Source organism: Papilio machaon, chromosome 12 (genome assembly GCF_912999745.1).
Source record: "Papilio machaon chromosome 12, ilPapMach1.1, whole genome shotgun sequence".
Classification (NCBI taxonomy): domain Eukaryota; kingdom Metazoa; phylum Arthropoda; class Insecta; order Lepidoptera; family Papilionidae; genus Papilio; species Papilio machaon.
This window is the reverse complement of record NC_059997.1, coordinates 8509189-8528277: the sequence shown is the minus strand read 5'-3', so window position 1 is coordinate 8528277 and position 19089 is coordinate 8509189. Positions and strand designations below refer to the sequence as shown.

At 52.4% G+C, this 19089-nt stretch overlaps 1 protein-coding gene across 1 annotated transcript in view; it reads right to left on the bottom strand.

Moving 5' to 3' along the window:
- Positions 1–1664: 1664 nt before the first annotated feature.
- The window catches only part of LOC106720716 (low-density lipoprotein receptor-related protein 2), a 122740-nt gene continuing 105315 nt past the window's right edge, over positions 1665–19089 (bottom strand). The window contains exons 4-27 of the mRNA XM_045680159.1: positions 18705–18813; positions 18221–18387; positions 17693–17947; positions 17441–17617; positions 17078–17313; positions 16699–16968; positions 14981–16586; positions 14529–14788; positions 14263–14415; positions 14039–14189; positions 13741–13927; positions 13369–13472; positions 12101–13282; positions 11830–11934; positions 11366–11705; positions 5234–11176; positions 4959–5117; positions 4436–4662; positions 4118–4334; positions 3197–4038; positions 2947–3111; positions 2570–2843; positions 2179–2423; positions 1665–1912 (exon numbers count right to left, since the gene is read on the bottom strand). Coding sequence (XP_045536115.1) covers positions 1692–1912; positions 2179–2423; positions 2570–2843; positions 2947–3111; positions 3197–4038; positions 4118–4334; positions 4436–4662; positions 4959–5117; positions 5234–11176; positions 11366–11705; positions 11830–11934; positions 12101–13282; positions 13369–13472; positions 13741–13927; positions 14039–14189; positions 14263–14415; positions 14529–14788; positions 14981–16586; positions 16699–16968; positions 17078–17313; positions 17441–17617; positions 17693–17947; positions 18221–18387; positions 18705–18813 — 13595 coding nt within the window. The 3' untranslated portion in view covers positions 1665–1691. The remainder of the gene's footprint in view (positions 1913–2178; positions 2424–2569; positions 2844–2946; positions 3112–3196; positions 4039–4117; positions 4335–4435; positions 4663–4958; positions 5118–5233; positions 11177–11365; positions 11706–11829; positions 11935–12100; positions 13283–13368; positions 13473–13740; positions 13928–14038; positions 14190–14262; positions 14416–14528; positions 14789–14980; positions 16587–16698; positions 16969–17077; positions 17314–17440; positions 17618–17692; positions 17948–18220; positions 18388–18704; positions 18814–19089) is intronic.

Below are 19089 nucleotides of genomic sequence, written 5' to 3'. Positions count from 1 at the left end.
ATATACTTTACATTATGTATTTATTATATATAAAACAATTTCCTCGTCGCTGCAATAGTGAAATTTGTTACATTTCAAAGAAATTATTTTTCTAAAAGTGTTTTTTATTTGAAGCGATATTCTGCCGCGTGAGTGCCGACATTCCCTTTGTTGAAGACATTTTGTTCTTATTTGTTACGGTTTGTTATAAATGAATTGAATAAAAAACCTGGTTTAATATTTTTGTAATTTTATTGTTGTTCAGTTCCACACGCGTATGTTTGATTTTTATAATGTTTGACAGAATTAACATATTTTATATAGCAACTTGCAAAATTCAATTTAAATGTGAGACTAGTGAAGCTCTGTGTAAGTGTTGTGGAGGCGGAGGAAAATCAAACTGCACTAGTTATGTAATTAATGTATTTTACACATTTTCTTCGACGGAAGTGAAGTCGAACGACGCGACGTCTTATGTCTACAATAAACCCGATACAAAAATATTTTCATCTCCTTACGTGTTATATTGACACAATATTTTTACATTATATGTAGATAGTACAATACTCTATTTATTTATTTATAACAAATTTTCAATGAAATGTGCTTCGTATCCATCATATGCTAAATCTTGTGATGCTACATTTATATTCACAAAGGGAAGGGCGTGCGCGTGGGCCCTGGCCCTAGCCCTGGCCCTGGCCCTGGCCTTGGCCCTAGCCCTGGTCCTGGCCCTGGGGCTGCAGTCGACGCACAAGGTATCCCTGGCTGTATGTACATTGCTAACGGAGCGCACATATTTACAATTTATCTTATATTCCGATGAGGAGAAATTGACCACCACAATAATTATTTTAAACATTAAAAACAACAGAAAGTCTATTTCACACATGTTTATGGCAAAACGATAATGATTCCATATAAAAATCTAATAAATTTTACCATTTAATAGACAATTATAAAACACAACATAGCTATATTTTACATAGTCTTAAAACAAAATAAATAAATTATCTTCTAGACGATGTGTCTTATTGTCAAATCAATTTAAAAGTCTACAGAGAACAACAATACCTTAACTAGTCCTTTATGTACTAAGTTATTTGTGTCACTAGCGGTCGGGGCGCGCTCGCTCCGCCCCGTGACGTCACGGGGGCGGGGGGCGGGGCCGCGCTAGCCACGCCCCTCGTGACGTCACCGGGCGGGGGCGGGGCGCGCCACCGTAAGTACAGCGCGCGCGAGACTCGCCGGCCGCGTCCTGTCGCCGCCTACTACTGCATACACCACAATAGAATTTACACAAAATCAACAATATAACAAACATATTTTATTCACAAATAATAGAGACAAGAATAATATAAAATACAGAACGCTAGGCGTAACGAATGCGCATTAAATTTGTTTATTGTTGCAGTATTTACACGGGCGTTAAAGTTTTACGACCAAAACAATCGAGCCGCACCTCATGGAGTGGTTTAAATTAAATTGAATGTCATTGGCACACGCCAGTTTGGCCTTTTTACTTTTCACAGTAAATTCTTCTTTAGTGATTTCATTGCACACAAGTTAGGTGCACATCGCTCATCATAGTACAATCATTTTAGAATGTGAGTGCGATCGTATTTAGTCCGTCATATGAGTAAAAGCTAAACTCTGCGTATGATGTGGGGGCGAGGCGCGGGGCGGGGCGGTGCGGGGCGGGGCGGGGCCTGCTAGCAGTCGCCGTCGTGGTCGTGTCGGTCCTCGCGCACCAGCCGCTGCGTGTCGCGGCCGAGGTCTGCTGCGGGGTCGAGCGCGCGCGCGCCCGCCGGCGGCCCGCCCAGCGCGCCCACACCGCCCGCACCGCCCACACCCCGCGTCTCACTCGACGACGGCGACAGCACCGCCGATCCTACTTTTTCTTTTACTTCTTCTGGTACCTCGTAAATGCCCGCTGTTGACGTAAACAATCACAACATTAATTTCCTGCCTTAAAGTTGACGAGGTAACAAGTTTTTAGTACCATAGTTGTAAAAAGTGACTCGACATGTTTGCGCTGGGGATCTCGACCGCCAAGGTTGTGTTTTATAATGTTTTAATTATGTACTAGGAATACTACTCTATACTAAGCGACGATAAACAGTTGTTAAATTAGGTTTATTCCTCGTCGTTGACTTCGTTTAAAGTACTCGTGTTAGACATATGCTCGGGTGTACTCACGCAAGGGCGGTTCGGGGTCGCCGTTGGCGGCGGCGCGCGTCACCGCGTCGTACATTGGGTTGCTGAAGTCGCGGCCCTTGCGCGGCTCGTGCAGCGCGTACGCGTCCGCGCCTCCCGCAGCGCCCCCCGCGCCCGCGGACACGCCCCCCACGCCCCCCACCGCGCCTCCGAACTCCACGTTGGAGCCCGCGCGGAAGGACACGCTCTGCGAGGACGCCAGGCTGCCCAGGCCGACGCCTTTGCCGCTGTAATTAACAAATTAATCTTTATGAGAATTCTAAACTAAAAACCTAATAAATCTTAATTAGATAATGTCTTCCGTCAGTTCGACGGAGTGTTTATACTCATGTAGCGAGAGTGGGCGTTGTGTAGAGTTAGGTGCAGCACTCACAAGGGCCGCTTGCGGATGACGAAGAAGGCGGCGGCGGCGGCGGCGAGCGCCAGCGCGGCGGCCAACAGCGCCGGCAGCAGCACGTGCGCGGAGCCGGCGCGCGGCGCGGCGGGCGCGGCGCAGTGCGGCGGCTGCAGCGGAGCGCGGCAGCGGCACACCACCGCGTCCTCGCCCCCCACACCCCCCGCACCCCCCGCACCCCCAGCGCTCGCTTCGCACGTCCCGCCGTTCTCGCACGGGCACGCCAGCGGCAGCGCGCGCGGACTCTCCACCGCTGAGGGCCGTAATTAAATTGTAATTAAATAATAAAGTAACCGAGAGTACGCAGAACAGTGTTCAGTTGAGCGCGGTGGGTACGCAAGGGTCAAGGCGCTCACCGGCGTCGCAGGCGAGCAGCTGTGTGGCGCGCTTGGGCGGCTGCAGCTGGTCGGGGCAGGCGCAGCGGCGGCCCGCCGGCACCGCCAGGCATAGGTGGGAGCACGGCAGCCGCGCGCACGCCGCGCCCCGCAGCCCCGTCGCGTTGTAGCGCCGCGGGTGGTATACTGACGACGTGAAATAATGTTATTGAATTCGTATAAAACATTTTTATGAAACAAAACGATGTATGAATTACTGCATCGTGCGCACCTTTGACGGCCGAGGGGTTGACTAGATCTTTGGAGATGACGAAGGGCACGCCGCGACCGAACTTGTCCTGGCGCACGAGCTCGCCCGTGTCGCGCGTCACCCAGTACAGCGAGGACTCGAACACGTCCAGCGAGAGCGGGTGCCGCAGCGCGTCGCCCTTGAGCACGACGCGCCGGTTGGAGCCGTCGTGGCGCATCGTCTCGATCGTGTTCAGTTTCGTGTCCGCCCAGAATATCGCGTGGTCCATGGCGTGGTCGATGGCCAGCCCGGTGGGGTGTCTGATGTTCTCGGTGACGACGGGCCGCCTCTTGGAGCCGTCCATCCAGGCGATCTCTATCTTGGGCGCGGAACCGGCGTCGGCCCAGAACATGCGGCCCATCTGCGGGTCTAACGCGAGCGAGGTGGGGCTCTCGATCCCGGCGGAGACGAGCGCGCGGCGGTAGCGGCCGTCGCTGCGAGCCACCATGACGCGCCCGCGAGGCTTGGAGCCCGTGCGGTCGGCCTCCGTCCAGTACAGGTTGTCCCCGACGTAGTCGACGGCCAGCGCGGTCGGCTTGGAGTTGCCTTTCATGTTTAGATCCTGCGCGAAGCCGGTCTTCACCCGCCCGTCGAGCGCGTTCACCATGTAGGATCGCTTTATGGTCTTCTCGTAGCTGTCCGCCCAGAAGATCATCTCTCGTTGCGGGTCGTAATCGATGGCCTCGATCCTCTTCTCCGAGGTGATGACGTCGAACTCCTCGTTATTGTCCCGCACGAAGGCCCGGATGACGGGCCCGTTAGCGAACATCAGCACCACGTCGTCCTCCTCCGCTTTGCACACTCCGGATAGATTATCCGCCAGTCTAGAAAGTGCAAATCATCGCATTTAGTTATTTAATTTTAAGTATTATAGAGGTAAGTATTTTATGGAGGTATACTGACCGGAAGCCCTCCCGGCAGGAACAGCTGTAGCTGCCGTTGAGATTGTGGCAGAGGTGGCTACAGCGGTGCGCGCCGGTTGCACACTCGTCCACGTCGACGCACTTCTTGCTGTCGCCTGCCGCTATGATATAGCCCGGGAAGCAGCTGCAGATGTAACCGCCCGGCGCCCCAGCGCCTCCGGGCCCAGTTATGTTCGTGCAGAATTGTTCACAGCCTCCTACAATGGTATAGTAATTGTTGTAGGATTTGCATTGGAGCAAGAAGTAAGGAAGATCGCAAGTAGCGTGTGTGTAGTAGGGATACGAATAGCGAGAGCACCTTTGTGCGTGAGGTCGCAGGTGCGCTGCGTGTGGCAGCCGAGCTCGTCGGAGGCGTCGCCGCAGTGGTCGCGCAGGTCGCAGAGCGCGGTGCGCGGCACGCAGCGCCGGTTGGCGCACTGGAACTGCGTGGCGGGGTCGCAGGGACGCGCGCGCGCCGCACACAGCGTCATGTTGTTCTCGTCCGAGCCGTCGCCACAGTTGTCCACGCCGTCGCACACTTGGTATCTGAAAGACGATATCCACGTATTAATTAGTATAATATATTCATTTGTAATTTTTTCGCACTAGCTTTAGCCCGCGTGTTCGCCCAGGCTATGTTCTATACCTATGCCATGTCAGAGAGATCCATGCATGCATCCAAACATTCGCATTTATAATATAAGAAAGAAGATTGAGATGATATTATGAAAATATATTTTAATATATATCCTACTATAGATAGTAGGTTAAAACTACTAAATAAACTATATACTTATATGGTGGTGGGTGTGTAGTGGTTGGCGCTAAGGAATGGTGGTAACCTGGGCACGCAGCGGTGGTTGTCGCAGTGGAAGCGGCGCAGCGTGTCACAGTTGAAGTTGGTGCAGATGGCGGCCGCCTCGTCGCTACCGTCGCCGCAGTCGTCGGTGCCGTCGCACAGGTCCGACTGTGACACGCACAGGTTGTTGCCGCACTGAAATCTGCAACGCAATCAAACATTTCACTTAATTAATGAACTGTAGCAAATGTGTCTTGACCCGTCGAATTGCAATGCTGTTGTTTGTAAGATTGTTCTGACGTAATGCGTTCAGATTACCTGCTCTCGGGACAGTACCGGCCGCCGGGGAAGCGAGGCGGACAGCCGATCTCGTCGGAAAGGTCCCGGCAGTCGCGGTCGCCGTCGCAGCGGAAGTAGGCCGCGATACAGTGGCCCGACTTGCACTGGAAGGTACCATTCTTGCACTGGAAGCCACCGCAGTCGGACTCGTCGGTGTTATCGCCGCAGTCATCCTCATGGTCGCAGCGCCAGCGCGATGATATGCACTTGCCGTTGCCGCACTTGAACTCAGATTCAGAACAGTCGCGGTATTTGTGCCGGCACACAGCCTCCGCCTCGTCGCTGCCGTCGGCGCAGTCGTCCGCGAAGTCGCACAACCACTGCTTCGGTATGCAGCGCTTGTTCTCGCACGTGAAGTCCGTTTCCGGGTTGCAAGTGGGACAGTTCTCGGGAAGCTCGTCCGAGCCGTCTCGGCAATCGTCTTTGCCGTCGCAAAACAGCCATTTCGGTATGCATCTATAGTTGGACTGTCCGGGACACCTACGCCATCCCGTGGTGCAGTTCTTTTGACGGCACATGTACGCCGGCTCGTCGGAGTCGTCGCCGCAATCGTTGTCGAAGTCACACATCCACAACTTGGGAATACAGCGGCCGTTCTTGCAGGAGAACTCAGTGTCAGGGTTGCAGGGCCTGTTGTGGCACATGGCCGGGTCCTCGTCGCTGTTGTCTTTGCAATCGGTGTCGCCGTCACACTTCCAGCTGTCCAGAATGCACCTGCCGCTGGCTTTACATTTAAATTCTAGAAGAGGACATTCGTGCGCGCACTCGGCCTCGTCGCTACCGTCGCCGCAGTCATCGGTGCCGTCGCAGATGGTGGCCGCGGGGGTGCAGTTGGTGTTCTTGCACTGGAAAGAACCAGCTCTGCAGTGCCTCACTGGGCAGGTTTCCGGTTCGTCCGAGCCGTCCATGCAATCTTTTTCGCCGTCACATTTCCAGAACCAAGGTATGCACTTCTCGTCGCGCCCGTTGCATCTATGCTGGCCGTCCGTGCAGTTGGCTATACAAGTCTTCATATCCCTAGCCAAGAAAAATTGATTCGGACAGGCGCATTTGTACGTTGTTGCTCCTTCCTCGCCGTAGCCTTCGATGTTTAGGTAGCTCGATTCGTGCGGTGGTGCGATAAGACAGAGGTGGGAGCAGCCTCCGTTATTAACGCCGCAAGGATTTGGATAAGTGAGCTGCCTCAAGGGATGGACAACGTGAATGTCATATGGGCGATGTGTGGTGTTACGTAACACAGTTAGATTTTCCCCGGAATGTTTATTTGCTTTGCTTATAGCCTTAAGATTCCAGTCGGTCCAATAAATTTCGTCGTCGAATAGACTAAGAGCGAATACATGAGGGACTTTAGTGCCGGATAGGACGATGTGTCTATGCCTGCCTTCCAAATCAGCCGAGCCGATGTAATCTAGATGAGCGTCGGCCCAATATATTCTATCGGTGAAGTAGTCTATGGTCAAAGCATTGGGCCAGGCGATGTCGTCTTCCCAGTTCAATATCGCCGTGAAATTGGAGCCGTCCATGCCGATTTTTCCGATGTAAGCTTGAAGATGCCACGAGGTGTAATACAAGTAACCGGTGCCAGGGTGCACCACTATAGCGCGCGGGTCAGCAATGCCGGTCTTTAAAGTCTTCCTTCTGGTACCATCCAGCTCAGCGACGTCTAGGTTTTTAGAGTGCCGATCTAGCCAATAGATTTTTCTGCCTATCCAGTCGATGGCTATACCTTCTAAACCGTGAGAATCGTGTCTTATTACGACCTCTTTTGTCGGATTGGGATCTGAGTAATCGGATTTGTATATTGTCTTAGCTGAAACGTCAGCGAAATACATTTTCTGTTCTTTTATATCAAAGTCTATAGCCACAACATTCATAAGATCTTGGTGCACCAAGTTGTAACGGGACGCGTCGGTCGACATGTTTCTTACGTAGTATTTATTAGTGAATATGACCCATGCCGTTGTGTTGTCCTTTCTCTTGCAAGTACGCTCGTCTGCTTCTCGTTCGTAGTATTGATCGTTACATTTACAGTAGTACGAGCCAGGCGTGTTGGAGCAATACTGAGAGCAGACGCCGGGACTCTCGATGCATTCGTCGATATCAGCACACGCCTTCCCATCCCCGAGCAGCTTGTAGCCCTGGTTACAATCGCAGTAGTATCCGGTCAGCGTGTCGATGCATTTGTGGCCGCACTGGTTTATCTCCAGCTTGGCGCACTCGTCGACGTTGCAGTGGGCGGGCTCGTCAGAGTCGTCGCTGCAGTCCGACACCTTGTTGCACACGAGGCTGTTGTCGATGCACCGATCGTTATTGCACTTGAATTGGCCTGCTGGGCACGTCTTGTTCTCCTTGACGCACCCAACTTCGTCCGAATGGTCTCCACAGTCGTCTTCGCCGTCACATCTGAAGTGGTTTCGGATACATTTGAAGTTTTGACACTTGAACTCCTGATCCGTGCACTGTTTGTACTGTGTGTTGCAGTGCTTTCCTTCGTCCGAGCCGTCTCCACAGTCGTTGTCGTGGTCGCACATCCATCCTTGGTTAATGCACCGTCCGTTGTTGCACTGGAACTGATCATCCGAGCAAGGCGTGGGCGTCGAGCAATGGTGGATGGTTGAATTTTCGTCCGTGCCGTCGATACAATCCGGGTCGCCGTCGCAGACCCATTTCTTCGGAATGCACTGCGCGCGGTTCCAGAACTTGTTTTCTTCGCAGGTGTATTCCGTTTCTGGGTCGCATTTCCTTTCGTTGCATTGGTGTCTGTCGTCCTCATCGCTGCCATCGAGACAGTCATTGTCGCCGTCGCAAATGTAGATCCTGGGAATGCAGTTGCCGTTGTCGCAAGTGAACAGGTCGCCGAAGCAAGTGCGACCCTCGGAACGGCAGTACTCGGGCGGCTCGTCGGCGCCGTCCCCGCAGTCGTCGTCGCCGTCGCAGTACCACGTGGCGGGGATGCACCGGTGGTTGGGGCAGCGGAAGCTGTTTTGCGGGCAGGTTCTCTGTGCGCAGTGCAGCGGGTCCTCATCCGAATTGTCACCACAGTCGTTATCTCCGTCGCATAACCAGTAGGGCTCGACGCAAATGTTGGTCTTTTCGCACTTTAGATGATTGGTGGGACACGTTGTATTCCTCGGGCACCGTTCATGAGTTTCGTCGGAGGTAATGTTGTCCTTGCAATCGTTGATACCGTTACAGACTTGGGACGTTGGGATGCAGCGGGAGTTCAGACAGGTGAATTCGCCTTCAGCACAGGGCGGGTAAATGCAGCCTTCCTCGTCGGAGCCGTCCTTGCAATCGTTCTCGTGGTCGCATTTCCAGGATTTGAAGATGCAACGACCGTTGTTGCAGCGGAATTCGTTAGGCGAGCAGGAATGATACGCGCAGTAGTTCTTGTCTTCGTCGGAGCCGTCCCCGCAGTCGTCGTCGCCGTCGCAGGACCACATGCGGCTGATACATTTGCCATTGGCACAGAAGAATTTGCTAGGATCACAAGTGATGTTCTTTGTTACACACATGCGTCCCTCGTTGACCAATTTGGTGTTGTCATCGCATTTGCATTCGACTGAATTATTAGGAGCCGGATGACAACTTTGTGCACATCCTCCGTTACTTATGAGGCAAGGATTTATCTTGCACGATTGTCGGCTCGTACTGTAGATGTGAATATCTCTCGGGGAATCTTCTAATCGTTTGACCATTTCCACCATATTGGCGCCGGTGTGCTTTTCTGCCCGATACACGCCACGTAATTGTAAGTCAGTCCAGTAGATATAATTTCTAAATACCGTGATGGCGAAAGGGTAAATTGTTGCGGATATAAGAACCTCTCTATCGGATCCATCCAGTTTGGAGCGTTCGATTTTTTCCCGAACTGCGTCAGTCCAGTACAACATGCTTTCGTCAAAATCGATGGTCAACCCGCTCGGTTGCGACAAGTCTTTGTCTATTATTGCTTTCTTTAGGGAACCTGCCATGGTAGTTCGGTAGATCTTCCCAGAAGTGCCGAATCGACCCCAGTCGGTGTAGTACAAGGTTCCATTGCAAGGGTCGACGACGATTGCCCGGGGGCGCTCCACTCGCGCAATCATAACCAGCTCGGTGCCATCGAGATTCATAGCGTAGATAGAGTTGTTGGAGCTATCGGTCCAATAGATTTTCTTCTGGGTCCAGTCATATGAAATTCCTTCGGGGTTAATGTTTTTGCTAATGATATTTTGTATTTTTGAAGATTCAGGGTTGATGGACGACATCCATGCAATTCGCGCCCACGGTCTTATTTGGGTAAAGAAAAGCTTGTTGTCTGCGTAGTCAAATTCTACACCGACGACGTTGGTCAAATTGCCGATAGGTTTAAACGGAACGCCGGTCGATTTGGGATCCAAATTCACAGCACGAATTTCAGTTCTCGTTGTGAAGACGAGATATTCATCAACTACGTCGCATTTCTTCGGGTTGGTAGCCGATATTTGACCGGTGGCGCAGTCGCACCTATGCGTGTAGCCCTTGTTTGCGTCCGGCGGGTAGCTGAAACACAGCTGCTCGCACCCCCCGTTGCCAAGCTTGCGACAAGGATTATTGTCGTCCGTCGGCTGATTGTTTATGTCAAATATGACGATGTCCCGCAACTTTGGCAAATTAGTTCTCAATTTCTCAGGCATCGACATGTTTCCAGGTAATTTGGACGCCTTATAGATCGTTTGAAGATTTCTATCCACCCAGTAAACGCTGCCGGTGTGGATCGCTAAACCCATAGGATTCGGCAAATTGGACCGGATGAGCTGTCGATTACCGCCGTTGTAGGATATCTTCTGAATCTGGTCCAACTTCGAGTCGACCCAGTAGACGTCGTGGGTCATCATGTCTATCGTTAAGTCTCTAGGATTCGAAATTCCAGAACTGACGACCGTCTGCCAGTTGCTACCGTCCAGGTACGCTTTTCCTATTCTCGGATATTGTCCGTAATCGATCCAATAGAGAAGCCTTTTCAACGGATTGACAGCGAGCTCTCTGGGGGCATCCATTGTCGTTTTAACAAGAACTTTTCTGTGGGATCCATCGAGCCAACACATTTCCACGTAATTTTCGTGCGGAAAGACGTTCGTGAAATACAAGTTGCCGGCAACCCAATCGACAGCTAAGCCCCTAATGCCGTTGCTGCCGATACCGTCCTTAATGACGTGCTCCAGTTCCGTTCCGTTTGGTCGGATGCGGAATATTCCGTTCCATTGACCACGGTTGAACTCCACCCAGTAAATAAAGTTGTCCGAGAAGTGTACGTCGACGTGCAGGATGTGGTGGCCCTGGCCGGTAACGGGCACCATCGCCTCGGCGCTACCCTCGAGACTATAGCCTCGGATGAGGTCCAACTGAGAGACCACAGCGAACGTCTTGTAGGGCACGCAGTTCACCTCGTTTTCTTTTTTGTATCCGATGGAGCAGGAACAGATGCGCGAGCCTCCGTCGCTAGGGATACAAATTTGCTCGCAGCCTCCGTTGTTCAGGGTACACGGGTGATGATGCATCATCTTCCTCTTCTGGAATATAGTGAGAGATTTCAGATCGCTTTCGTTGTCGAGTATAACTTTGATGTTGTCGCCGTTCGGGAGGTCGGCCTTGATGATCTTCTCGTGGCGGGGATCGAGGACGTAGAGTCGCGAGTCTAGCACCGCGATGACCTTCGGATACGAGATGGCGTTGGCCTCCGTTAGGATCGTTTTTCTGTCATTTCCGTCCGTGTTTACGCTGTTAACGCTGGCAGGGAATTGGGTACTAAAGTAAAGAATTTTTTTGTCCACATCGATGGCCACGGCTTCGGGTCGCTCTATGCCATCGACTAAAATCGCCGGGTTTGTACCGTCCATGTTCACTTTTCCGATTTTGGCAGGAACTCCGAAACCTCCTTCATCTGACCAGTATATTTTTCTGTAAAAATATAACAATTTAAAGTGAATTAATAAAAAATTATTAAATTTATAAAGGTAAGTAATTTTTTGTAAGAAACCAATTAATTTTTATTGATTTGTTTTATTTTTGTTATATGTGAAGCTTTGACTTAAAAACCGAGATAGAGATTTAACTCTTAGGACAATTTCTTTTTTCGCAACGACTCACCCTTCGGTGGGGTCGAGACAGATGGCACGCGGGCGCGCTATGGAGGTCTTGCTGCCGTCGTTGGCGAACACGACGGTCCTGTACTTGAGCTTGCCGTCGACACGAACGAGCTCGATGTTGCTGGCAATGCGGTTGGCCAGGAAAAGGTTGCGACCGATCCAGTCGAAGGCGATGGCCGCGGGCGCGCCCACCACGCCGGTGTCGGCGCCCAGCAGTTCGGCGCGCTCGCCGCCGCCGTAGGGCATGGTGTATACGGTACAGTTGTCGTCATCCGCGTCGCCTGCTGCCTGTAGCCAGTACAGCACGCGCCCTTGCCGGTCGTACTCCAGCTGCACTCCGCCTGCGCCCACAACACATCATCGCATCAACATATCACCACATCACCACATAAGATATTTTTCTACTCATTTGCAGAACATCAATGTTGAGTGTTTCAACAAAGTTTTAATCGGAAACAAGCTCACCTTGTACTCCTACGACCGGCGACAGCTGGCCTGCCCGCCCTGACCCGTCGGGCGATAAGTCGATGATCTGAGATCCTTTGAGAATCATCAAGTACGCGGATTCCTCTGCGGACAAAAAAAAACACCATTGACCAATGAATACATTATCGTGGGCTGTACAGAGTTAAAAGTGAAATTTAGTTCTCATAAGACGCCATATTGAGTTTATAGTTAAGATAAGAAAATTTTTGTAATTACAAATGCTTCAAAAGAATCAAAATATGAAAACAACCTTCTATGCATTTTCCGTCGGGCAGCAACTTGTAGCCCGGTTTGCAGAGGCAGGTGCGCTGCGCTGTGCGGTTGGGGCTCAGCAGGCAGAGGTGGTCGCAGGGGTGGTCGCGGCATGGCGAGGGGTACTGCGGCTGCAGCGAGGGGTGGTGCACGTGGATGGACAGCGGCTGCGAGATGAGGTGCGACACCACGGTCTGGTTCGTGCCCTTGAACTTGTGAGCTGAGAGCACACGGTTGAGCTGGCGGTCCGTCCAGTACAGCGTGTCTTCAAACAGAGTGAGCGAGTGAGGGTGCAGTAGGTAGTGGCTGCCGGCCAACACTTGCTGCCGCCCGGTACCGTTGTAGTAGCAGAAGTCGATGAAGTCCAGTTTGGAGTCCGCGAAGTAAACTCGCTGCGTGGCAGTGTCCAGAGTAAGGCCGTTCGGCCAGTATATCTTGGTGGTTATGATAGCGGAGCGCTGCGTGCCGTCCATGCCGATCCTCTCGATGCGGGGGTTCTCTCCCCAGTCAGTCCAGAACAGCCAGCCGGCGGTGGGCGCGGGATCGAGGCACATGCCGCGCGGCTGCGTGATGTTCCCGCTCAGCAGGGTGGTTCTCGCGCTGCCGTCCTCTTTCGCCACCTCGATTGTATTCAGCTTGCTGTCCAACCAGTAGATATTACCACCTACCCAATCGTACGCCAGGCCCTCGACCAGGTCCAGGCCGGTTGAGATGATGACCTGCGGCTCGCTGCCACGGTCAAGCCTGGAGATCTTCTTCAGTTTCATATCGGACCAGAATATTGTCCCTGTGTGCATATTGGAGGCGGTCGCGACCACGTTCTCCACGTTGATGGGTACGCGCTCGAGGCCCTGCTCGTTAAGGTCGGCGACCAGGATAGAGTGCCGGTTGGATATGATGAGGAAGGCGCTGGAGTGGTTGTTGGCTTTGCACGCGTGTTTGTCGGTGTTGAGACGGTAGCCCTCCACGCAACTGCAGAAGTAGGAGCCCTTGGTGTTGGTGCAACCCTGCGAACAGAGGCCGGGCGGCTCGCACTCGTTTACATCCTTGCAGGTGAGGCCGTCGCGCTCCAACTCCTCGCCCGCGGGGCACAGGCACAGCGGCCCGTTGGGCGTCTGTTTGCAGCCGTTTGAGCAGAGCCCACTTTGGTGCTCGCATTCGGCGAAATCGCAACTCGCACCTGAAAAATTTATATTAAATGCAGTGTTAATGAATCAATAAAGCAAATAAATAAGATCGATGTTAATTATTAAGGGGGTTATTTACCTTCATCGGCTCCGTTGGGGCAGTCGAAGCTGTTGTCGCAGACCTTCGTAAGGTTGACGCAGCGGCCGGTCACGCCGGGGCACTGCCACTGCCCGGAGGGACAACTGAAATACATTATTTACATTGAACATCGCTTTGCTAGTACAAAAATACTGTTATCCAAGTAGTATGTCCGACCTGGTTTAAAATTTATAAAAGGCAACGAAGTACTTAATCTAAGGGTTGTGTGCGTGTGTGCGTGAACACATCTATCAGTTATTATTTCACTTTATTTTAGTTAAGTATATAAGTTTATCGTATTTTGTTTTATCCTTTTTGTTATTCATTTGTATTTCCTTGTATTTTGGTTTTCTTTATGTGTTAGTTACTTACCGGAAGGGCGGCGGCTTGCAGGCGTGGGCGGCGCTCTCGTCGCTGCCATCGCCGCAGTCGTCGCGGCCGTCGCACACGGCGGCGCGGTACACGCAGCGGCCGTTGTCGCAGCGGAACTGCTGCGGGCCGCACGCTGTCGCGCCGCACGTCGCCGGCTCGTCCGACAGATCCTCGCAGTCCGGTGTGCCTGCAAACAAATAGCAAACACACACACATACAATAACGTTAATTCGATAAGAGCCGTCTCTTATCGAATTAGTCCATTGATATTTAAGGTAAAACTTGTTTTTGTGCATACCGTCGCAGTACCAGGTGCTGGGTATGCAGATTCCAGAGGAGCGGCATTGCGCCTGCTTATCGGGTGCGCACTGGTGCGGCGCCAGCGCGGGGCAGCCCGCCTCGTCGCTGCCGTCGTTGCAGTCCGGGATGCCGTCGCACTTGTACGCCTCCTATCGCCGTACAAGGTAACGGTCAGTACACAGTCGTCGGCGGTCGGATGTCGACGAGGTGCGAGTGCCGTACCTGTACGCATTGCTTGAGGTCGGCGCACTTGAACTGCGTGGCGAGGCAGGAGACGGGCGGGCAGTCGGCCTCGTCCTGCTTGTCGAAGCAGTCGTCGTCGCCGTCGCACACCCACGACGCCGGAATGCAGTGCCCGGTGCGCGGACACGTAAACTGAAACCGCGCAACTATAACTTTAAACCGTGAACAATCTTAAATTTAATCCTAGTAAAACAACTTTTACACGGAACCATATCGTAAAATGAATGTAAAATGTATGGCTTCACCTGGAAGTATGCGCAGGTCTTCTCGGCGCAGTGCGAGCCCTCGTCGGAGCCGTCCCCGCAGTCGTTCTCGGAGTCGCACTTCCAGGTGGCGGGCACGCAGCGGCCATTGTCGCACTGGAACTGCGAGGCGCCGCAAGTCACGTTGACGCAGCCCGTCTCGTCCGAGAAGTCGCCGCAGTCGTTCTCAGAGTCGCACTTGAACGTCGCCGGAATGCAGCGCCCCGACTTGCACATGAACTCTGACGAGCTGCACGTCGTCTCTGTAAAATAATACGACGTTCACGTAATAAATAAACCAAGATCCGTGCCCCATGTTGAATGCATACTCTATGTTAATGAAAGTAGTATCATTACAGTTTCAGTATGTTTAGATGTATACCACATATATTCCGATTGACGTGATATACCGAAGTCAGGGCCTAACGCAAATCATGATATTACAAAATACTCACTGGTACAATTCTGCTCCTCGTCGCTGTTGTCGAGGCAGTCGTCGTCGCCGTCGCAGACCCAGCTTTTGGGAATACAGCGCTGGTTGTTGCAGGTGAAGTCCCAGGAGTTGGGGCAGGCCTGCAGCGGCGGCTCGGCGCTGGGGTCGGCCACGCAGCTGGTGCTGTCGGCAGCCAGTTTCTCTCCGTACGGACACCCGCACTTCACCGTCAGCAGCTCCGTGTTGTTACGCGGTACAGCGAAGCAAAGCTTTTGGCAGTTCCCGTTGTTGCGTGCGCAAGGTTGCATCGGGTCTATCTTTTGTACCTGCTCACTATACACCTTTACGCCGTAAAGACGGTTCGTTTGCGGCTCCCTGACCATTATGTCTTCCTGCTGCCCGGTCAACTTGTGCAAACGGACGATCGCATCCAGCCTCCAGTCGGTGATGTACATGAAGTCCTTGTAAATAACGATCGAGAAAGGATGCCTTATGAGTCTGGAGTTAATAGTGTTGACGTCGGTGCCGTCTAACTTGGAGTGCTGCACGTGGTCGAGCAGCGCGTCGCACCAGTAGAGGCGGTCGGCGTCGAAGTCTATGGAGAGGCCGTTGGGCCAGCCCAGCGTCACGTTCTCGAAGACCAGCAGCCCGCTGCCATCGGTGTTAGCTCGACTGATGTTCGCCGGGCGGTCCCACTCCGAAAAGAAGATAAAGCCTTTGTTGGGGTGGACGACGATGGCGCGCGGTCGTTTCAAGTCCTTGAGTAGCGTTCTCTTGTAGCTGACGTTTCTCGTCGACAGGACGTTGAGAGTCCCTTTTCTGGAATCAATGTAGTATAGATTCTTCGACGCCCAATCGACAGCCAATCCTTCAACGCCCTCGTTCTGTGACGCCAGAACTATTTCTTTGGTCGTTCCGTTTCGGTGAACTCTATAGATCACGTCTTGAAGAACGTCCGAGTAGTAAATGTGCTCATCTCGCGAATCAAAGTCGAGACCCACAAATCTGGCGCGTCGTGAGACTACCGGAAGGATCGCCTCGCTAAAGCCTTCGATGACCGGATTGAGGACTTTCCCTTTGATAAACCTCTGCTGGGAATACATAAGGAACTCCGTGACAAGATCGCAGTTCCTCAAGTCGGTTTCCAACCTGTACCCGACGTTGCAGGCGCAGCGGTAGCCGAGCCCGCCCGTCTGCAGCGCGGTCACGATGCACATCTGCGAGCAGCCGCCGTTGTTGTTTCCGCACGGGTTGTTCACCGACGTCTGCTTAAGCGAGTGGACCACAGTCACGGCTTTGGGGCTGATAATATCTTTCATTTTATATATCGCCTGTATGCTGCTGGCACCCTCGTATTTGCTCACGGAACTGATGCCCTGCTTCGTGCTGTCGGACCAGTAGACCCTGTCCTCGAAAAGCGCCAGGCGGGAGGGGCTGGGGACCTGCTGGCCGCGTAGCACGAGGAAGCGGTAGTTGCCGTCGTAGTCCACGGTCTCAATGTAGTCGAGCAGCGAGTCGCACCAGAATATCCTTCTCGCGATCGTGTCCACCGCGATGCCGGACGCCTTGTACGTCGCCTCCGATACTATTGACTTGGAATGCGTTCCGTCCATATTCGCTCGAATTATCTATTAAAATAAATTAGATTTGACTTATAATACATTTTTATTCATGCTTCTTATCCCGCTTTGCAGCGCTGTAGCATGTTAGGGTAAATAATAAGCATAGAACAATATTGACCTGATTGCTATCAGCGATGAACATGAGTCCAAGGGTTGGGTCAAGCGCCAGGTCGCTGGGGCTGGAGAGGTTAGAAGCGAGCGCCACTGCATGCCAGCGCCCGTCCAGCTCAAACACATCCACCTTCTGGCCTAGCGCGTCCGCTACGTACAGCTTGTCGCCCACCCAGTCCACGGCGAGCGCTACCGGCGCCCACGAGCCCGCCGGTGAGATGTCCGCGCCGTATGACGTTGTGATGCCCGCCGGCGCGTTCAGCGGCTGCGAGTGGATCTGCAAAAACGCGGGAAACTTTACTCTTTATCTTTTTCAATTCCGTTTTACATACAAAAATGTACAATGTACAAAAAATGTTACAAAAAAATGCTGTGCGGTTGCTGACCTTCCTCGTCTTGAGATCGGACCAGTAGAGCATGTTGCGGCGGTAGTGAAAGTCCAGGCCGGCGGCGGCCGACGCGTTGGCCAGCTGCAGCGGGGGCGAGGGCTGTGCGTGCGCGAGCGCGTCAAGCCGCAGCACGCCGCGCGCATGCGCCAGCGCCAGCCACGCACCCGCGCCGCGCGCTGTGCACCGCCCTTTCTCCTCCAGCGTGTAGCCCGGAGCGCAAGCGCAGCTGTACGCTGAAATTAAAGCGAGGGTAACTTAGTAGAGACAATCTTGGTTAAACTGTAAAACAATTTTACCGTAAGTCAAGTTTTATAATAACAGTTTTTAACTTGATACTTCACGAAAAAGAAGTGCACTTACATCCCGGCGTGTTGACGCAGAGCTGGTGGCAGGGTCCCCAGTCGCGGCACTCGTCGCGGTCGGCACAGCTGCGGCCGTCGGGCGCCAGCGCGAGCCCTGCAGCGCATGCGCACGTGCCGCCGTTCGGTGACGCCACGCACTTGTACTCGCACTCCAGGGCTGGGCATGACGACGTCGCTGCAAAGAACACGCACACATTGTAATCGGACAGCGGAGAGTAGCGGCGCAAGAGGCGCGGGGCGTGACACTCACAGCATGCGGACTCTTCATCGGCGTTGTCCTCGCAGTCGCGCTTGCCGTCGCAGAGTTGTGCACGTGCAATGCAGCGGTGCTGGCCGCCGGGCGCGCCGCGCGGACACAGGTACTTGTTGTCGGGGCAGGCGATGGCGGTGCAGTTGGCCTCGTCGCTGCCGTCACCGCAGTCGCGGTAGCCGTCGCACTGGTACGTGGCCGGAATGCACAGCGCGTTGCTGCACCGGAACTGCCCTATGTGGCACGGCGGGAAGCCTGCGGGGCGCGACATGCAGCACATACCGTATTGAGATAGTGTTATAAGCAGTAATGTAAATATTAACTGTATTTCTCCGAAAAAAAAAAACAGATAAACAATGTTTCGTTAAAAACGTGTTTTAATTATTTGAAACACTATCTCAGTTTTTTAAGGAATGGGAGTAAAATTTGTGGTTATTCAAAATTGTTCAACAAAAATGATAATTCGTGGAATATGTGGAAATGACAAAGATGGAGTTATTTCAGACACATGAGAGGTTGAGTACTGACTGCAATGCGCCTCATCAGAGTTGTCGCCGCAGTCGTCGGTATGGTCACACTTGAGAGCGGCGTCGACGCAGCGCAGCCCGTTGGCGCAGCGGAACTGGTCCAGCCGGCACGCCAGCGTCTGCCCCGGACAGTCCGCCTCGTCCTTGCCCGTGCGACAATCCAGGTATCTGGCGAGGGGGAGGAGCGCGCTCATTTGAAGAAGTGATAACACATTGCACAAATAGGTCGGCTGGACCATCATTCCGCTTATGTGAGTAACAGCCCTCCACAGGCCACGACCCTCAGACATGAATAAAATTACTTGAAGAGGACTTTTTATTTCCATAAAGTCTGGTGAGCATTCGCTAGCGAGGCGATAGTTGCAGATGCATAATTACTTAACGTCACGTGAACTTTGCTCGTTTGTCTCGTCTTCTTTTATTAACAAGCGAGCAAAGTGAAGCATTTTACAAGTGTGTGCAGTGGTGGCCGAGGTGTACGTTACCCGTCACAACGCTTCTCCTTGGGAATGCAGAGGCCCTGGGAGGCCGCCTTGCCGGAGGATGTACTCTCCAGCCCGCACTGGAAATCCTCCGCCTGGCACTTGCGGTATGCTGCAATATAAATGTTCTTACTATAACACTGGGACAAACATGATCACGCGTACGGCGTATTAATTTCATTCGTAGCGTATAAAGTCTCGAAAGTACTATGTTTTCTATGGTATTTAAGTTGTGCAATGTTTGTATGTCATATATGTAGATGAAATCTTTATATTTCAATATTAATTTGTTTTGGTAGTCAGATACCATTAAAAATAACCTGTTGAGATAAATAACAAAGATAATTTGATGAGTACATGGTTTTGATATTTGATAATATTTAATTTG